The sequence below is a fragment of the Micromys minutus genome (assembly GCF_963924665.1).
Source record: "Micromys minutus genome assembly, chromosome: 5".
NCBI lineage: Eukaryota > Metazoa > Chordata > Mammalia > Rodentia > Muridae > Micromys > Micromys minutus.
This window is the reverse complement of record NC_137974.1, coordinates 4,961,419-4,979,500: the sequence shown is the minus strand read 5'-3', so window position 1 is coordinate 4,979,500 and position 18,082 is coordinate 4,961,419. Positions and strand designations below refer to the sequence as shown.

The 18,082-nt window shown below is 41.0% G+C and overlaps 1 protein-coding gene across 1 annotated transcript in view; it reads right to left on the bottom strand.

Moving 5' to 3' along the window:
* VWA8 (von Willebrand factor A domain containing 8) overlaps nt 1–18,082 on the bottom strand; it is a 298,398-nt gene that overhangs the window by 205,124 nt on the left and 75,192 nt on the right. The window contains exons 10-12 of the mRNA XM_080917170.1: nt 15,080–15,211; nt 12,948–13,082; nt 12,787–12,864 (exon numbers count right to left, since the gene is read on the bottom strand). Coding sequence (XP_080773296.1) covers nt 12,787–12,864; nt 12,948–13,082; nt 15,080–15,211 — 345 coding nt within the window. The remainder of the gene's footprint in view (nt 1–12,786; nt 12,865–12,947; nt 13,083–15,079; nt 15,212–18,082) is intronic.

The window sequence follows — 18,082 nt, the reverse complement described above, 5'->3', positions numbered from 1 at the left end:
CAGCTACACACAACATGAAATAGACCTTCTGTTAAGTCTGGGTTTATTTTAAAAAATGAGGAACTTGATACAGAAAATAAGCAAATGAAATGAACAAATGAATTATAAAGATATCAAAATGGACCTTAAAATATGAGATTCTTACAATTGTATCTTATATTTTTAAAAAAGGAAAGAAAAATTAACTCTTTCCTAAGCAAACTAAGGCTGTACTAATGCATCTCTAATTGTCAGATGGTGAACACTGCACACTCTGACAGGTTCTCTTCAGATGGTGGTGGTGGAGAGCTGTCCAATGGCACAGTTCTTACAGAGGAAAGTTAGAATAAACCGATCTAAAGAAAGCAGAGCTATTTACTTAGATGGACTTCCAGCATTATCATGAAAATGTACTTCCAGCAACATGAAAAACACAAACAAGGTTCTAATTTCAACTTAGTTTTAATCCCATCTTATGAAGAACTTAATATTCCACACACGAATTGAGTATATTCTAGTTCACTTTGACTGAATCACCTGCCACTGGGAAAGGACAAAAATAATATTCACAAAGGTGAAAATACATTTTCCTTTAGTTGATCATTGCTATTACAAAAAGAGCAATAGAAAGGCTGTAGAAAGGCAAGCTTCCCTTTCTGACTAGGAGCTCCTGGGCAGCCATGAAGGGAACACAGCTCAGCAGCCTGCATCTCAGCACTCAGGTTGAGGTCTTGAAGGAGGACAAGCAAAAGACAGCCAGCCATCTTAAGCAACAGAATGTTAATATTATCTTGCCAACTGTTAAAACGTGGTCACAGGTATAAAATGGAATTAGAAAGAGCATAAATAAGTATTAGGAAGGAAACTGGGCAAAATCCAGGCTGAAAAATGGAAGCCAGCGCTGGTTAGGAAGGCTGAGGGCACAGGCAAAGCTTATGTGGATTAAAGGCATATTCACAAGAGGAGACTGACAGGGCTCTCAGCCTTTCAAAGAAAAAAGCAAGGACTGCGGCAGAGATAGATGGGAAACTAGATGTCGCTCAGCTCAGGTGCAGGAAGAAAAGCTTAACTAAGGAGTTAATGGTAACCCTAAAATGCTAATGTGTCCTACACAAGGATTATTTTTATCAAAGTCCCAGAGATGTATATCCCTTTAAAATTCTAATTTGACTTAACTTAGCCTTTAATCTAACTAGCATCTAGGAGAAATCTCAAACCCAGTGCACTTATGACAATGTCAAAAAAAAAATCTAGCTTTCTGGATGGGAGTGAGAAGAACAAGCATTTCTTCAACACTATAAACTCACTGCCTCAACATAGACAAAGAAGAAAACTTGAAAAGAATCCACCCTAACACATGAGCCAAGCGATCTGAGATTTTACCGTGTAGAATGAAATATAGTTTATGTACTGAGACAAATCTGTTCAAACCCCATTTTCCTTTGACTTCAGATGAAACTAGTTATAAAAAGTCATCCTAAGTACATCAAAACTCATGGACTAAGTGCGCCTTTATGTCTCTGTCTCTATAGAAACAGATGGCGGGTCCTCACGTGCTCCTACTCAGCTCTCCACATTGGGTCAGACCTCTGAAATGTTCCCATTAATTACAAAACAAATTGATTCTTTAGTCTCTCAAACTCATCATCTGTCCCAAAAGATCAATGAACTTTATTAAAAATATGAAACTAAAAGCAATTTTATGCTTGATTTTAGGAGCCTAATTTCTAGCATGAAAATTACTTGATTGGCAATTAGCAAAATCCACAGTACAGACTTTGACACAGTTCACAGAAAGCAGCACTGCAGAAAGAGAGAGAGGAGGAGGTTCAAACGGGTTAAATTTTCCTATTTCTCTATCTTTTCCACAGTCTACACTTCCAGCAAGTGTTCTGTCCGTGGATGTCCTCTGAAGATCAATTAACAGACTGGGAAACGTTCTCAGAATATGTGACTAGTTTGCTCATCTCTAAAATAAATTTCTAAAATCAGTGAAGTATATGCAAATCACAGGCAAAATATTCATCAGGAGAAGCCTATGCCTTTCAGTTCCGAAGGGTTTCAGAGAGAAAGGACTGATAAAACATGAGTAAATGACAGTCTGCCACAGTCGCCAAGACTGGCTTCCCGGGCTGTAGTGGTCTGATGTGCTTGGCCTAGGGGGATGGTACTATTAGGAGGTATGGCCTTGTCAGAGAAGTGTGTCACTATGGTCCTGGGCTTTAAGATCCTCATCCTAGCTCCCTGTGCCAGTATCCTCCTAACTCAGCTGTTCCTGCCCCAGGCCTGCCTGCACACTGCCATGCTCCCGCCTTGATGATACTGAACTGAACTTCTGAACCTGTAAGCCAGCCCCAACTAAATGTTGTCCTTAGAAGAGTTGCTTTGATCATGGTGTCTGTTCACAACAGTGAAACCCTAAGACACGAGTCAAATATGTCTTATGTTAGGATTTCTACTGCCTTGACACCATGGCCAAAATAAACATGGGGAAGAAAAGGTTTATTTCATCTTTTACTGGGTAGTCCATCCATCATCCAGGGAAGTCAGGGCAGGAACTCAAGGCTGGCACCTGGAGCAGGAACTGATGCCACTGGCTTGCTCCTGTTGGCTGCCTCAGCCTGCTTTTTCATAGAATCCAGGACTACTAGCCCAGGAGTGGCACTGCCCAGCATGAGCTGAGCTCTCCTGAATCCATGAACAATCATAAAAAGAAAATATGCCACCACAGATTTATCCACAGGTCAATCTAGAGGTAGGGCATTTTTTCAACTGTTTCCTCTGCCGAAATTTCTTTAGCTTATGTCAAGTTGATAGAAAACTAACCAGGACAATTGAGCCCTTTCAACTTGATATACAAACAGCACCATTAAGCCATATCTTTCTCTTTTTTTTATTTTTTGTTCATCCCCAAGATCTCATAGGATTAATATCATAATACAAAACATTCAACTTATAAAATCCCATGGTCTTTAGAGATTTTGTCTCTCTAAATATCCAAAGTATCTTCGAATGTTCAAAGCGTCCGCTACTTCCCTTCCCCCAATCCAAGTCTCTAAAATATTTCAAGTTTCCCTAAAATTTTAAAATTCTCTCTAGAATATTTTATGTAAAACTCCAAAGTATCCATAAAATTCCAAAATATCTTTAGAACCTCAAAATCTCCCACTTGAGGGCTCCTACAAGGCAAAAAATAAGTTAAATATCTTGTTATTCAGTGTGGGAAGAACCAGGCACAGTTACAATCAGACCAAAGTAAAACCAAAATTCAACAGTGTCAAACGGTGCATTTGGTCTTCTTATGGGACTGCTAACAGTGGGAACAGGAGCTGTCTCTGGCTCTGCCGTCTGCCTTTGGGACCCTTCTGCCCTGCTGGGCTACCTTGTCTAGCCTAAACAGAAGAGGAGGTGCCTAGTCTTAACTTGACTTGATATGCCATGGCTAGTTGATATCGATTAGAGGCCAGAACTTTTCTGAGAGAAACAGACGAGTAGTGGGTTGGGAGATTGGAGGGGAAGAGAAAAGGTGGGAAGGGGCTGAGGAGAGAAGGAAGGGATGTAAAATAAAAGTAAGTAAGAAAGGTTCAGTGCTTACATCAGGGCCCCACTGAGGATGCTCTAGAGTCTCTAGCCCCGTCTCTCCAGCGCTACTACCCCAAGCACACACAGCTTGTCTCCAAGGCTCAGGCTGGCGCCGCTCCACGGCAGTGGTGGTCTCATGGTACTGACACCTCTAAGATGCTGGTGTGTTTCCTGTAACTAGGCTGTAACTTCACTAATAACTTCCTGAGGAATCTCTTTAGAGACTTTAATCTGTGCCACACGGTGCCTCCATCTCTCCATAAACCCTTCCTACCAGTATTATCTGGGAAACCCTCATTTCTTTCCATGTTTGGCTGCCAGCATGAGGTACACACAAGCTTGGCCCTCCCTGGACCAGTTTCTGTGTGCTGACACTGAGGCCATACTTTCTGTGTAGCTTTTGCAGTCTTGAAACTTGCTCTGTAGACCAAGCTGGCCACCTGTCTCTGCCTCCAGAGTGCTGGGATTAAAGGGGTACACCATCACTACCCAGTGAGCCACAGATTCCTAATTCAAAATATTCAGCTGTCCTAATAGGCTTTAAAGGACTCAGAAAACTTCACTCCAAAACATCACAAGTCAGGCCTCCAGAGTGTACTGTTCCCCACATGCTTGCCTTCCAGCTCCTGCAAAGCTCTGAGCACTAGATATCTTCTCCACCTAATTCACAGCTTCAAATGCCACCACATTTACCCCGAACACATTTAGGCCTGTCATAACACCACCCCATGATCTGGATATCAATTTTTTAGTTAGAGTTTTTAAGGCTGTGACAAAACACAATGACCGCAATAAACTTGGGAAAGGTTTATTTACTCTTACATCTAGTCCTTTATCCTGGAAGGTCTGGGCAGGAACTCAAGATAGAAACCTGGAGGCAGGAACTGATACAGAGGCCACGTGCACTGTGTACTACCTACTCTTCATGGCTTACTCAGCCTGCTTTCTTACAGTACCCTGAACCACCAGCCTAGGGATGGCACCACCCACGGTGGACTGGGCCATCTCACATTAACCATCAACTGAAAAAAATGCATCACAGGTCTCCTCCATGTCAATGAGGGGGGCGTTTTTTCAACTGAAGTTGCCTCCTCCAAAATTACTCTAGCTTGTGTCAAGTTGACATAAAAGTATCCAGCACAAGAAGTATATTAAAAAAACAGAATAACCTATTATCCACTTTAAAAGTTGCCACTTTCTATCAACAAACTGAACAGGAAAGCAAATAACATTAATACATTTTATGAGATTATTGTCACACTCCAAAAATATAAAGGATGTGTTCTCAGATTCTAAAACTAATTCTTTCGCATGTTAAGGTAGTAGCTCAATAATAGAATACTTTGAGTGGTTTTCCAGTATAATTAACAGACCTAAATTATTAGGAGCCATACATGCAATATGTTGCTTGTTTCTTTTTCCGGTGAACAGTAAAATAAAGCAAAGGTAAGTCTTCAAAGGTTAGACAGGAAGTGTAAAGCTATCAGTGAAAACTGATACACAAAGCAGTGTTTGGAAAAACGAGGTCTATAAAGTATTTCCAGCTTTATTAGAATAGGGCTTTTATTTTAAAGTTAAAAAATGTTGATACTTTTATAAATATTACTAAATTTGAAAGACTGTAAGTGCCAAAGGATCGAGAGTTTGCTGTGTGGTTCTGTCTCCTGGTAAAGTGAGGCACAACACCCATAAAGTCTCACCAGTGACCGCATAAGTATGAGCTGAACAAGATGACATCGGCACACATGCTAAAGTGGAAAGACCAGGATGTCTCAACCCTACACAATGGGACTACAGGCAACCAATGGATGCTGACAGCGGGGGAAATGGTCTTCTCACAGGAGAGCACACCAATTAGTTATCCAGTACCAAATGATCAGCCCCGAAAATATATACACAAGATTATAGCCACTGAAGTTATACTTAGAAACATATATGTGTATAAACATGCACATATCTATATGTAAAAGCAATTTTAAAAGAGAACAAGAAAAAGTATTTGGGAGAGTTTGGAGGGAGAAAAGAGAAGAAAAAATGGTTTAATATATTATAATCTCAAAATTAAAAAGAAATTTCAAAAGGAAGGAAAAAAACAGTCTTTCCAAAAATGTCTTGTGACATTTGAGAAGATAAACTGACCTAATATTTATAGTCATGTATTGCAAAGTATATCAAGTTTGTTTTCCCTCGGTATTTAGTAGAGAACTGATTTATTATAAACTAATAAGAAGGGTGATGGGGACAGGGAGGTGAGATGACACTGAGAGTCTCAGATGATCTTTGGTGAGTTGTGAAAGGACATGGCAGATGAACAAGCATCTGAAGAAGCGCAGTTATCCCTGCTAATTTTAATCTCTTTACCCTAGCTCATATTCATTTCTTAGACAGAAGTATGGATCTTCATAGGCCTCTCTCAAGATTATGGAGATTTGCAGCAAATATTAAATCTTTTAAATCAGATTATATTAATGCCCTTTATCTTACTTTGCCCTCTACCTTTAGCTATCTTCATTGAAACAGGAAAACAAGAACTATATAAAATAGTAGACTCTGGTCAGCTCACAGGACAGGGACCAAGTATTTTAAAGAACATGAAAGGAATCTTCCTCACTACCACTTGTATTGGGAACATCCTACAAAATGTTCTACCAAACATCACTACTCGTAGCTTTAAATGCCACTTTTCAGAAAAAAAAGGATGCTTTAAGTCCGTGCAGTGGCTGACTGCATGTGGAATGCACGCATGCATGTATATTCCTCGGTACACACGTGAATTTCAGACAACGGCTTCAGGAGTTGGTTCTCCTCTTCCACCGCGCTAACACACATCTCGGGTCTCCGTCACTGTGAGGCTTACTCCAAGCTGGCTCATAACAGACAACTTTTCAGGTAGGCTCCAAGGAGTGAACTCAGGCAGTTGGATTTGTGCCCAAGAACACTTTAATATAAGTATATTTAGTGTGAGAAATAAATTATATGGCTGGAGAGAAGTTTAGCAGTTAAGAACAATGGCTGTTTTTCCAGAGGACCCAGGTTTGATTCTCACAACCTACATGTGATGGTTTGCATATGCTTGGCCCAGGGAGTGGCACTATTAGAAGGTGTGGCCTTGTTAGAGGAAGTGTGTCACTCTGGGGGTGGGCTTGGAGACCCTCCTCCTAGCTGCCTGAGGATGCTTAGTCTGTTCCTGGTTTCCTTCGGATGAAGATGTAGAACTCTCAGCTCCTCCTGCACCATTCCTGCCTGGACACTGCCATGCTCTTGTCTTGATGATAATGGACTGCACCTCTGAACCTGTAAGCCAGTCCCAATTAAATGTTATCCTTCTAAGACTTGCCTTAGTCATGGTGTCTGTTCACAGCACTAAAACCCTAGCTAAGACACTACATGACACCTCACAACCCTCTATAAGCCCAGTTCCAAAGGATCCAATGCCCTCTTCTGCCTCTGCCTGCAGCAGACATGGCACACTTAGAGAGCAGAGACATGCAGGCAGGCAAAACACCTGTACACATAAAATTAACATTTAAATCATTTCAAAGTATAATTAAATAAGCAAAGGACACAAATGCTGCCCTACAATAAATAAAAGTAAATAGTATCACCTCTTCCAAACCTAACCAAAGAATGAGGATAGAGACTTTCCATATACAGGGCACTACCCCACCTACACACAAAGAGGTAGCACCGAAAATGCCAGGAAAAAAATGTGCTAGCAGAGACCATTACAAAACTACTTTAAAGCTGAGAAAAGTGGCACAGGCCTTTAACCTCTGCACTTGGGAGGCAGAGACAGGCAGATGTCCGTGAGTTTAAGAACCGTCAAAACTACATGGATAAGGTCCTGTATCCGAAAGCAAAACAAAACACAGAATTAAGGGGGGTGGGTAGGAATTTCACTCTAAGAAACCAGCTACACAGTTTCATTTTAAAAATAAGAAGCATAAATAAATATACCCACCAAAACTATCTAAAGGTAGTTTAGAATAACTCATATGTGAGATAAAAGATTCATACACAAAAACTATAAAGAAATAATGGTAAATAAACATTTTATTCAATTGCCCAGAGGACTAACTAAACTAACCAAACAAATTAACCTACAGAGAATCAGTATTCATTTCAAAATCTTAATCTCATCTTAAACAACAACAACAACAAAAACAGAATCAGAAAAATCCATCTAAAATTAACATGAAGTCTCAAGGGACCTTGAGTAATCACGTGACCAAGGAAAGGAACAGCAGAGCACAGTCTCACAGTTCATTCAGACACTACAAGTAATGAAGCCGGTGATAATGGAACACAGCCAGGTACACAGCCGAGGCTACGGGCAGACATCCTGGAGGAAAACCCTGTGTAGCCGACTAAATGACCCTAATAAAAATGATGCAACTATTTAATAAGGAGAAATATTGGTTCTGGAAAATGTTGTACCTACCTGGAAAAGATCAATGTTGTACCCTACCTAATATGATATATAGGTTTTTCAAAATTAATTAGACACTAAAATTTAAGACCTAAAAATAGTGAAATTCTTAGAAGAACTGGTAAAAACCAAATCCTTGGACTTGGCAGTGATTTACTGAACATAACATTAGAAACGTAAGCAGCAAAAGAAAACGATCATTGCACTTTAATGGAACAATCAAAGACAGTTGTGCATGAAAGTACACAACCACTAAGGTGAAAAGGAAATCAACGCCAAGGTAAAAAGCATACACTAAATACACAACCACTAAGGTGAAAAGCAACGCCAATCACAGATTTGAGAGTAGATTCCACATCCAGAATGTATAAAGAATGCCCACAGCTCAGAGAGCTCAGTTAAAACATGTCCAACCTCTTGGTTGGAGAGGGATAATGTGAAGTCTCAGGAGGACTGGAGAACCAGCCAGTGCACAGACTGCAAGGCTAACTAACTGTGGCCAGCAAAGGCTATCTGCATGCAAATAAGGAAAGCTAAGAAAAGACAGCCCATAAACCACTGTAAGAGGCTGGTAAGAGGTTAGTGGGTATGCACTTCCTGTGCAGTTGTGAAAAGGTGAGTTCAGTCCCCTAGACACCATACACAACTACAGGCACAAGTAACCCTACTCAGAGCCAAGGGAGACGGGAGGTGCCATGGGGCTCCCTGGCCAACCCCACCGCTAGGTCAGTAAAAGATGCTTCTCTATAGAGGTGAGTGAGAGTGAAGATGGCAGCTGGCACTGGCCTCTACTCTCCATCAGCACGCATGCTCCTGTACATAAATGCACTCACACATGTATGCCAGTGAATGCTTATGCACACACCCACATAAACAGGTACTCACACTACATAAAATACAAACAAACAAAACCCCTACAGAGTGAGGCATCACAAGAGACATAAGCAAGCAGAAGAAAGAATAAAAGGAATAAAGGACAAGGGTAAAGAAATGCTACATTCATACAGAGATAAAGAAAAACTAGCATCCATGAAGAGCAACCATACAAGAACTCGAGTTAAGATCGAGATTCCAAACCTAAAAATCCATGTAGAACAGAATATCTGCTCAATGGAATTATAGCACAATTAGACAAAGAAATCAGTATTTAAAGACAAAAAGGCCTTTAAAAAGAAACAGATATGACCAGAAGATAAGTTCTCCAAAGACAATCTTCACAGAACTAGAGAAAAGAAGCCTACAATTCCCACAGAAGCACAAAATACTACAAACAGCTAAAGCAACCCTAAATAAAAACAGCAGTCCTGAAGGCATCACAACACCAGGCCTCAGATTACAGCCACAGTGATAAACACCATGGTATGGCATGCCCCAAAAGGACATGTGGATCTGAGAATCCATAAAGGAAACTATATGGCTTCAGCCACATAATTTCTCATAGAATGTCAGACACCAGAGCAAAGAAAGCCTATTCACAAGTGCTACTTGTGAAATTAGATCCCCCTGCAATTAAATCAGGCCTCTTACCCTGCACAAAAAGCATGGGCGAGGGACTTTCGTATGGGACCAGGGCCAGTTTGCTAGGTTATAATAATCCCTCACTTATCTTTATATGCATGGATAAATCAGCCTCCTCAAAGAAGTCCTTTACAGAAAATGGAGACTACCACAAAAAATGACAACTGGACACAAGCCCTAGTGCATGTATCGACATCACAGCTCCTCCAGCTCTGAATCAGAGAAGCTGAGCATGAGGGAACAGAAAGACTGTAAGAAGAGCGGATAAGACCGGAACACGTCCACTGTCAGTGATGTCACCATGGAAGGGAACCCATACCGAGACAAAGCGGCTAATAACTACCAGGAGAAGGGAAACCAGCCTCTTCCAGGGATGAGCACCTTCATCGGCTGTACAACGCAGACTGGCCAATACTGAAACCAAATACACACAAACAGCAAAAACAGACTCAGCAGCTTGTATTTAAATACATATTTGTGCATGTCCATATACAGGTACGCAACAAATATAATTAAAAAATAGGCTATCAACCTGAAGGAGGCATGGGACAGGTTCAAAAAAGGGTATCTGGGAGAAGTAGTAAGAAAGGGAGGGAAAGTGATGTAATTCTATTTCAATTAAAATTACATTTAAAAAAATACACTCCCAATGTTAACTTAACCATTAAAACCTATAATAAAAGAAAAGAAAAAAGAAAGAAAAAGAAAAAGAAAAAATCTGAGTACCAAAGTAAGATGTGACCAAGACAGATCACTTTTGGGTATATATCTCAAGCATTCTCAATTGACATACCATGGAAATATTTGTATATCCATATGTGCTAGGACACTGTTCAGAGTAGCTGGGAAACGGAGTCACTGTAGCTGTCCACTAAAGACTGTACTGAAAATGCAGTTAGCATGCAGACAAAATGATACTTTTGGTCTGAATAACAATGGCCCCCACAGGCTCACAGTGTTGCATCTTTTTGAAAGGATTAGGCCCTAAGGCCTTGGTGGAGTGGGTGTGGCCTGTTGGAAGAAGTGTGTCACAAAGTGGACGTCAGGGTTTCAAATGCTCAAGCCGGGCCCAATGTCCCTCTTTACCAGCTGCCTGGCCTGCAGATCCAGATGTTTAACCCTCAGCTCCTTCTCCAGCACCATCTCTACCTGCACTCCACCATGCTTCCCACCATGACGATAACAGACTAAACCTCCCAACTGTAAGCCAGCCTCAAGCAAATGTTCTCCTTTATAAAAGTGTCATGGTGTTTCTTCACAGCAATAGAAACCTGCATTAAGACAGCCACCATAAATGAAAATCATAATATTTTCAAGAAAATGATTCAAACTAGAAGTCATTGTAGTAAGAGAAATATGTCAACTTCAAGAAACAAATACCACATTTTTTCCATAAACAGAACTTATTTTTAAAGTGTGTATGTGTGTGTGTGTGTGTGTGTGTGTGTGTGCGCGTGCGTGTGCGAGCGCGTGTGTAGACATGAAACTAGAAATGAGATCAAGGCAGGCAGAAAGAGATCTTAAGGAAAGGGAGTAAAGGAGAAGGTGACTGAATCCCGATGCTCAGAGAGCACAGACAGCAGCCAGAGAAGGTGAAGGCAGTCAGCAGGGAAAGGGCTGGCTTAGAGCCAAGTGCAACACATATGCTCAGAATGTCACAGTGAAGCCCATTACTCTGTATGCAAACTTAAAAATTAATTAAAAGAGGAAAATCAGAGGGTAATGGAACTCAGGGATGTCTCCAGAGACAATATAAAAGGCCAATAAACACAAAAAATGTTCTGCACCTCAGTCACTGGGGAATACAAATCAAAGGGCATTGTATTGCCACTTCACTCCCGGTAGGACGACCATTATAAAACTGAAGCAAAGGTGAAATGGGCCTTGATGAAGACACTGACAGCTGAAGTGCAGAGCAGACGTCCAAGGATTTAAAGATCCACACCCACAAATAACCTATGAGACCTGACAGCAGCAACCTGGTTCTTTCCCCACTGAGCACAGCAAGACTCATAACCAGAAACTAGAACAATGCAAGTTCCGTGACCAGAGGAAGATGTAATAGTGTGTGTGCGCAGCAATATTATTCAGCCATGAAAATGAGTGAGACCCTGCTACATGCTCCAAGCATAAATATGAACAAATGTGAACTCAGTAAACTACACAGAAAATGACGAAAGGTATTGATTTCATTTTTATGAAGTATCTAAAATAAGCAAAGTTACAGAGATCAGAAGAAAGTAACACAGAGGTGATCAGGATGTAGGCAAGATTGAAACTTGGGGGTTATTGATTAGAGTCTCTGTTCAGAAAAGAAGGAGGAGGAAGAAGAGAAGGAGAGGAAGAAAAGGAGATGAAGTTGTCCTGGACAAAGCAAGTGAGGCTGGTAAAACGGCTCAGCAGGTAAAGGAACCCACTACCAACCCTGTCAACCTAAGTCCAATTCCTGGACCTACATGTGGAAGGAGAGAATCAACTCCAGAAGTTGTCTCTGAATTCCACATGAACAAACACCACACATGCGCACACACACACACACACACACACACACACACAATAAACAAATGTAGTGAAGATTTTAAAGTGGTAATGGTTATACAACATTGTGAACGTACTTAGTTCCAGCAAATTATATGGCAAAGTGGGAAAGGGGCAAATGTTACATAGTATGTCTTCTATAATAATGTAATAATAATCATCTATTTCCATATCCTCCTTCTGCAGAGATGGGAACAACTGTCTGCTCACCCAACAGGACATCAACAACAGAGAAACGACAGGAGAAACAATTGGATTGATTTTCATGACCTGGTTAGCTACAGAAGCATGGCAGCACACGTGTGGGCAGCTATACCAGCAAAGAAATGTCTCCCACCCAGGAACTGTAAATGCCTGTAGTGTATGTGTGTGTGTGTGGGGGGGGGGGGGGGATGATGCTGAAGTTGCTCATGGCCTGCCTTGCAAGCTGCTCTGATCGCAGGAGAACTGCACCATGCCATGTTCAGAAGATAGAATTCAGCATCAAAGAATACTCAGTCTTCCCCACTACTACCAAATATATGCAGGGTGTACAGAGGGTGCATGTTCATAAATGTATCTCTACTGAAAAGCAGATCCTATTTCGGTATACACATCAGATGGTATAGAATGCACTATCAGAACCCCAAAACAAACATAATCCTCTCCAATTTGAATGCTACTGTAGTTATAAATTTCCATCAGATGCTCAACAGGTCAGAAGCACTGATGAGCTAAAGTCTGAGAAAGCAGTGGCGTACCTGGTAGAGCATGATGGGTTCTATGCTGTATCCTAGGAGAGCGGCAAAGGTCTTAGCAATGACCGTTTTCCCACAGCCCTACAAATGGAAACACCATGAGGTAAGGGATGAGTCCACTCAAAGCCGAGAGTGAATGCTTACTGTGAAGCTGCCACTCTTACCTTCCCTCCAATTAAACACATGTCCTTCACCATATGAGACTGCATCATTTCCGCCAGTAACTGCTTGTGACTTAACGTCTGAATGAAGCGGTCAGGAGCGCAAGGCTGGTTGACTGCTCTAGTCCCAGCTGGTACCTGTCCATTTAAAAGGCAGATAAAACATACATGTTTTTCAAAAAAGTAATAAAAAGCACATAATTTTCACTCAAAAGTCCCTATTTATTTTAATTCAACTCTATGCAATTATTTTTCTATTCCAACCTGGTGATCCTTATCAAATCTCTACATTGAAGTCCCTAACTATTAGGAATGTTCAGAACATGTCATTTTCCTGTTCTTTGCAACTGATCATTAAAAAAAAAATACTAGGCAGCATGACATTATTTTTTCTTAGACTCCAGTTACAAAATTCAAAGTTCCCACAATAGAACCTCACCAATGACCTCTTCCTCTTTCCCGACAGCCATATCCAGCTCCTCTCCATTTCCTTCCTTTACTACTCTCAAGAATCTATCTGTGCAAACACTTCCCAATTCACCTGCTTTCTGCTTTTTAGTTTTCCTTTTTCCCCCAGAATCATTGGGCTTTGGACCTTAATGTTCCTTTCTTCTCAAGGAACATTTATATTAAAATTTGTTTTTCACGGACGTGTATGTATGTCTGTGTGGGGGTGCCTGCAGAGAATAGAACATCTAATGCCTTGGAGCTAGAGTACCAGGTGGTCGTGAGCCACCCGACATGGGCAATGGGAATTGAACCCTGTTCTCTGGAAGGGTAGCAGGGTTACCCTTAGCTCCGAACTACTAATCTGTCTCTTCTGCCTCTCTAGAGATTTTTTAAAAACTCATACATAAACTTAAAATCATGTGTATAAGTTACTTTCTATATTATGTGTACATCAGGCAATGTTTAAATATGTCTAGTACTAACATAAAAGGCAGAGTGGGAAAGACATGAGACAGTGAACTTAGAGGGTCTTTACCAAGAAGACCTGACCTAACCTTTCATTACACAGTATCTGTGCACATAAACCTACATTATATCTTCATCGTCCAACACTTCCTTTTGTTGCTTTGTTTAAAGAGACAGTCTCCCTATATCTAGTATATATAAATTTAGTATACAACAACAACAACAAAACCCTACTATACAAGAAATACTCACTAAATCCTATTACAGACAGTCTGGATCATGATAGTCATAACTGATATTTAATTCAAAGAATAAGTACAGCTACATGAATAAATATTAATATTCCTATTAAGACAAACGATTACAATAGAAGTTTGGGTGGTCACTGGTAAGAAGGCAAGCACTTGCTCTCCCCCACTTCCTTGTAGCCAGCGCTTTCAGGCTGTTTCCTGGGGAGCCTGGAGCCCTTACAGCAATGCTCAGAAGGGAAGGACGAAGCAGACGGAGCTGGACCTCTAGGACCACACTGCTCCTCTCTAAACAGTGCAGCAGCACAGCTTCTGTGCAAGCTGGTTCCTGCAGCTGGGACAGGGTCTCTACTAGGAAAATTGTTTGAAAGTACTTTCTTTTTCTCCTCCCTATTTATTAATCTTCATCCATTTTTATCATGTTTTCTCCGGCAACTCTCCCCAGATCCTCCCTGAACTACCCATCCAACTTCATGCTCTTTCTCTCTCAAGACAAATATATCTATATATACATAAACAAAAAACAGTAAAACAGAAAGCCAAACAAACAAAAGAGCTCACAAATGTCATGGAGTTTGTTTTCTGTTGCCCACTGCTTCTGGGCATGGGGCCTGCCCAGGAGTGTGGTTGATGTCCAACGACACTCCATTGGAGGGACCCAGTTTTCCCCTTGCCAGTGGGTGTCCATTTGAAAGCACTATTCCTTAGTGAGAACTCGAAGCACAAAACATTTTTGTTAATCAACACTTGATTATGTCAGAGAGAAACTTCACACTTTTGTAGGAAGGCTTTCCTCATCCTGAGTTTTTCCCACACAGCTCTGGGTTACCTCACAGATGGAGCCACAAAATGATGGATCTACAGAGGTGCTCCAGAGCCCAAGTCTTAGTAGGGGATCAAGAGCCTAACTTAGGCCACAAAAGTGGCCAGCATGCGACAGATTTAAGTATAAATAAACCCGTGATGAAGTACCTTAATGGTCACCTCTTTTCCTGAGACCTGGATTGTCACGTGGGCATAGGAGCTGTGGCTGTCAGTCATCCTCTCCACTCTTACAATCTCTTTAGGAAGCAGGGAGTATCCAGAACCTTGGAGCTCAAAGCGCTGTAAGTTACCAGAAAGATATGTAATTTACCTTTTGTTTCAGAATGTTAAATAACTGAAATTCTATCTAATTAGAACGGAAACCATTTTCATGTTATTTATACAAGCACAGGCTCGAAGTTAATGAGAATGTTTTACATTTTACTAATACCTTTCTTCTCAAACAATCATTAAAAATGATATAAAAATAGCCCCTAACAGATACAGCTGAGCATGTTTGTAAAGAACCATTGAACTGAACACAGAGACACAATGAAGGAGCTAAAGAAAGGACCTAAGGTGCTGAAAGGGTTTGCAACCTCATGGGAAGAACAACATTATCAACCAAACAAACCCTCCACAACTCCCATGGACTAAAACACCAACCATTGAGCACACATTGAGAGGCCCATGGCTCCAGTTGCATATGTAGCTGAAGATAGCAGTGTCTGGCATCAATAAGAGAAGAGGCCTTTGGTCTAGGGAGCACAAGTTTTTCCAATGTAGGGGAATGCCAAGGCAATGGGGTGTTAGGGAATGGGATTAGGAGCCAGTGCACCTTCCTGAAGACAAGTGAATGGGGGAGAGGGAGTAGGGTTGGGAGATAACATTTCAAATGTAAATACAGAGAGCATCTAATAAAAAATAAAATTTAAAAAGCCCCTAAAGACTACTAATACAATATGGAAATTCTCCATTCCTGACTAAGCTGGCACCAGTTTATAATCCACGGTTTCTGATAATAAAACATTACAATTTACTAAAAAATGGATGATTCAATTGTAGAAAGCACTTATTGAAACAGGCCTGTGTCAGGCGACAGCTGCTAATGTATCCCTTAAATTCAGAAAAACAGAATTCAGATGCCATTTAGCAGTAACTTTGTAATAGATAGGTTAACTTATTAAAATAAACTTCAACAATCGGTCTTGCACAGTATCTGGCACGGTGCCATCTCTGCATAGTTCTCAATTTTGTAAAATTAGGCTTAAAGGGCCAGAACCATTGGTTGTTTATTGATGTGAGCCAATGATTAACACTCTAACACTTACTACCTTATACCAGCTACTATATTAAAAAATAAATACAGAGAGCAAATATATATGTGAAAACAGAAATAGTAATTGAAATTAATTAAAGCCCATGCATAGGGTTTGTTCAATATGAAAAACAGAGGGGTTTAAAAAATATTAAAAAAACTTATACTCACTTTAGAACATTATCACTAAAATGAAAGATTTATGCATGAATAACCATCTGATACTGGAAAGAATGACAGAACTTCAGAAAATAGTATTCAGAAGAAAGTCATGTTCAAACTCAATATTCAAAAATAACATCCCAGTTAAGTCTTCACTCTGGAGACTTTCCCACAGCCAATCACTCCTTTCCAGGAGCCAAAGAAAAAGAGTATTTGTGCAACCACAGAAAAGGGATTCCAGTGCTTTACAAAATCCACACAGCACACAACAGTGTAGTGAAAACTGCTTCCATACTGCACCAACAAGTGACTAGTGGATCTCATGGAGTGACTCACACAGTATTGCAAGGGAGAGTCAACAGAAAACAGCACGGCACCAAAGGCCAAGGAATGAAATGCACCTGGATCAAACCACACAGCCATTACATCAGGAAAAACAAGGTGGGATTAAAGGTGTGCTCTCCCAGAGAAGGGCTGAAGTCAGAGCCTGTATTACAAGAAGAGGTACCGTTACTATTCAAAACAGTAGTAAAATCACACTTATGAAGTAGCAATGAAAAATAATTTTATGGTTGGGGGTCACACTATCGTATTAAAGAGCCGAAGCATTAAAAAGGTTGAGAAACATTGCACTAAATAATATTCTTTCTTCTTAGTTCTAGGCTATAGAGTACAAAAAGAGAAATTCTACAGACCAAGTTCACCAGCTACTAAATATGTGGTCCTGTCCCTGTTCCCATGGGATGCTTTTTCTGTCAGTAGCTACTCAGAGCATGGCTACTCTCCCAAGAAGTGAACAATGGGAGCCTATCTAGTGGGTACCAGCAGGCAATCCAGGTGGCTCTCTTCTCACAACAGAGCCTTCAGATACACGAGCCTTACGAAAATATCAGCCCTTTGGGCAAATACCACATGCATCTATTTGACTGACTGCAATCTCTAGATCCCAGACCCACACACAGGATGCAGTCAGGGGTCAGTCATTAAAAACTGGTTAAACAAGAATGCAGATGGGAGCACTGGAGAGGTGGCTCAGTGGTTAAGAGCACTGACTGCTCTTCCAGAGGTCCTGAGTTCAATTCCCAGCAACCACAGGGTGGCTCACAGCCATCTGTAATGGGATCCGATGCCCTCTTCTGGTGTGTCTGAAGACAGCTACAGTGTGCTCACATACATTAAATAAATAAATCCTTTGAAATGCAAATGAAATTATTCCCCCTTTATTCTCAACTACCTATGCTTTGAAAGACTGGTTCTTGGAGAGAAGTCAAGTTCAGTTCCCAGTACCCACATGGCAGCTAGCAACCCTCCAACTCGGGTCCCTTTTCTGGCCTCCACAGGCTCCAGTCATGCATGTATCATACAGAATCAGATATGGAAGCAAAACACTCATGCACCTAAAATTAAAATATAAAATAATCCCATTTGCAAACTCATCTAGTTCCCATGGAGAGGCTCCAGGTGCATATGCAGCAGAGAATAGCACTGTCTGGCATCAATGGGAGGAGAGGTCTTTTGTCCAGTGAAGGCTTATTTTCCCAGTGTCAGGGAATGCCAAGGCGCTGAGTTGGAAAAGGGTTGTTGGGAGAGGGAGCACCTCCATGGAGGCAAAGGGAGGGTGAGGGGGGATGGGACTGAGGGAAAGGGGGAAATCTGAAATGTAAATACAGAGAATATACAAAAAAAAAAGA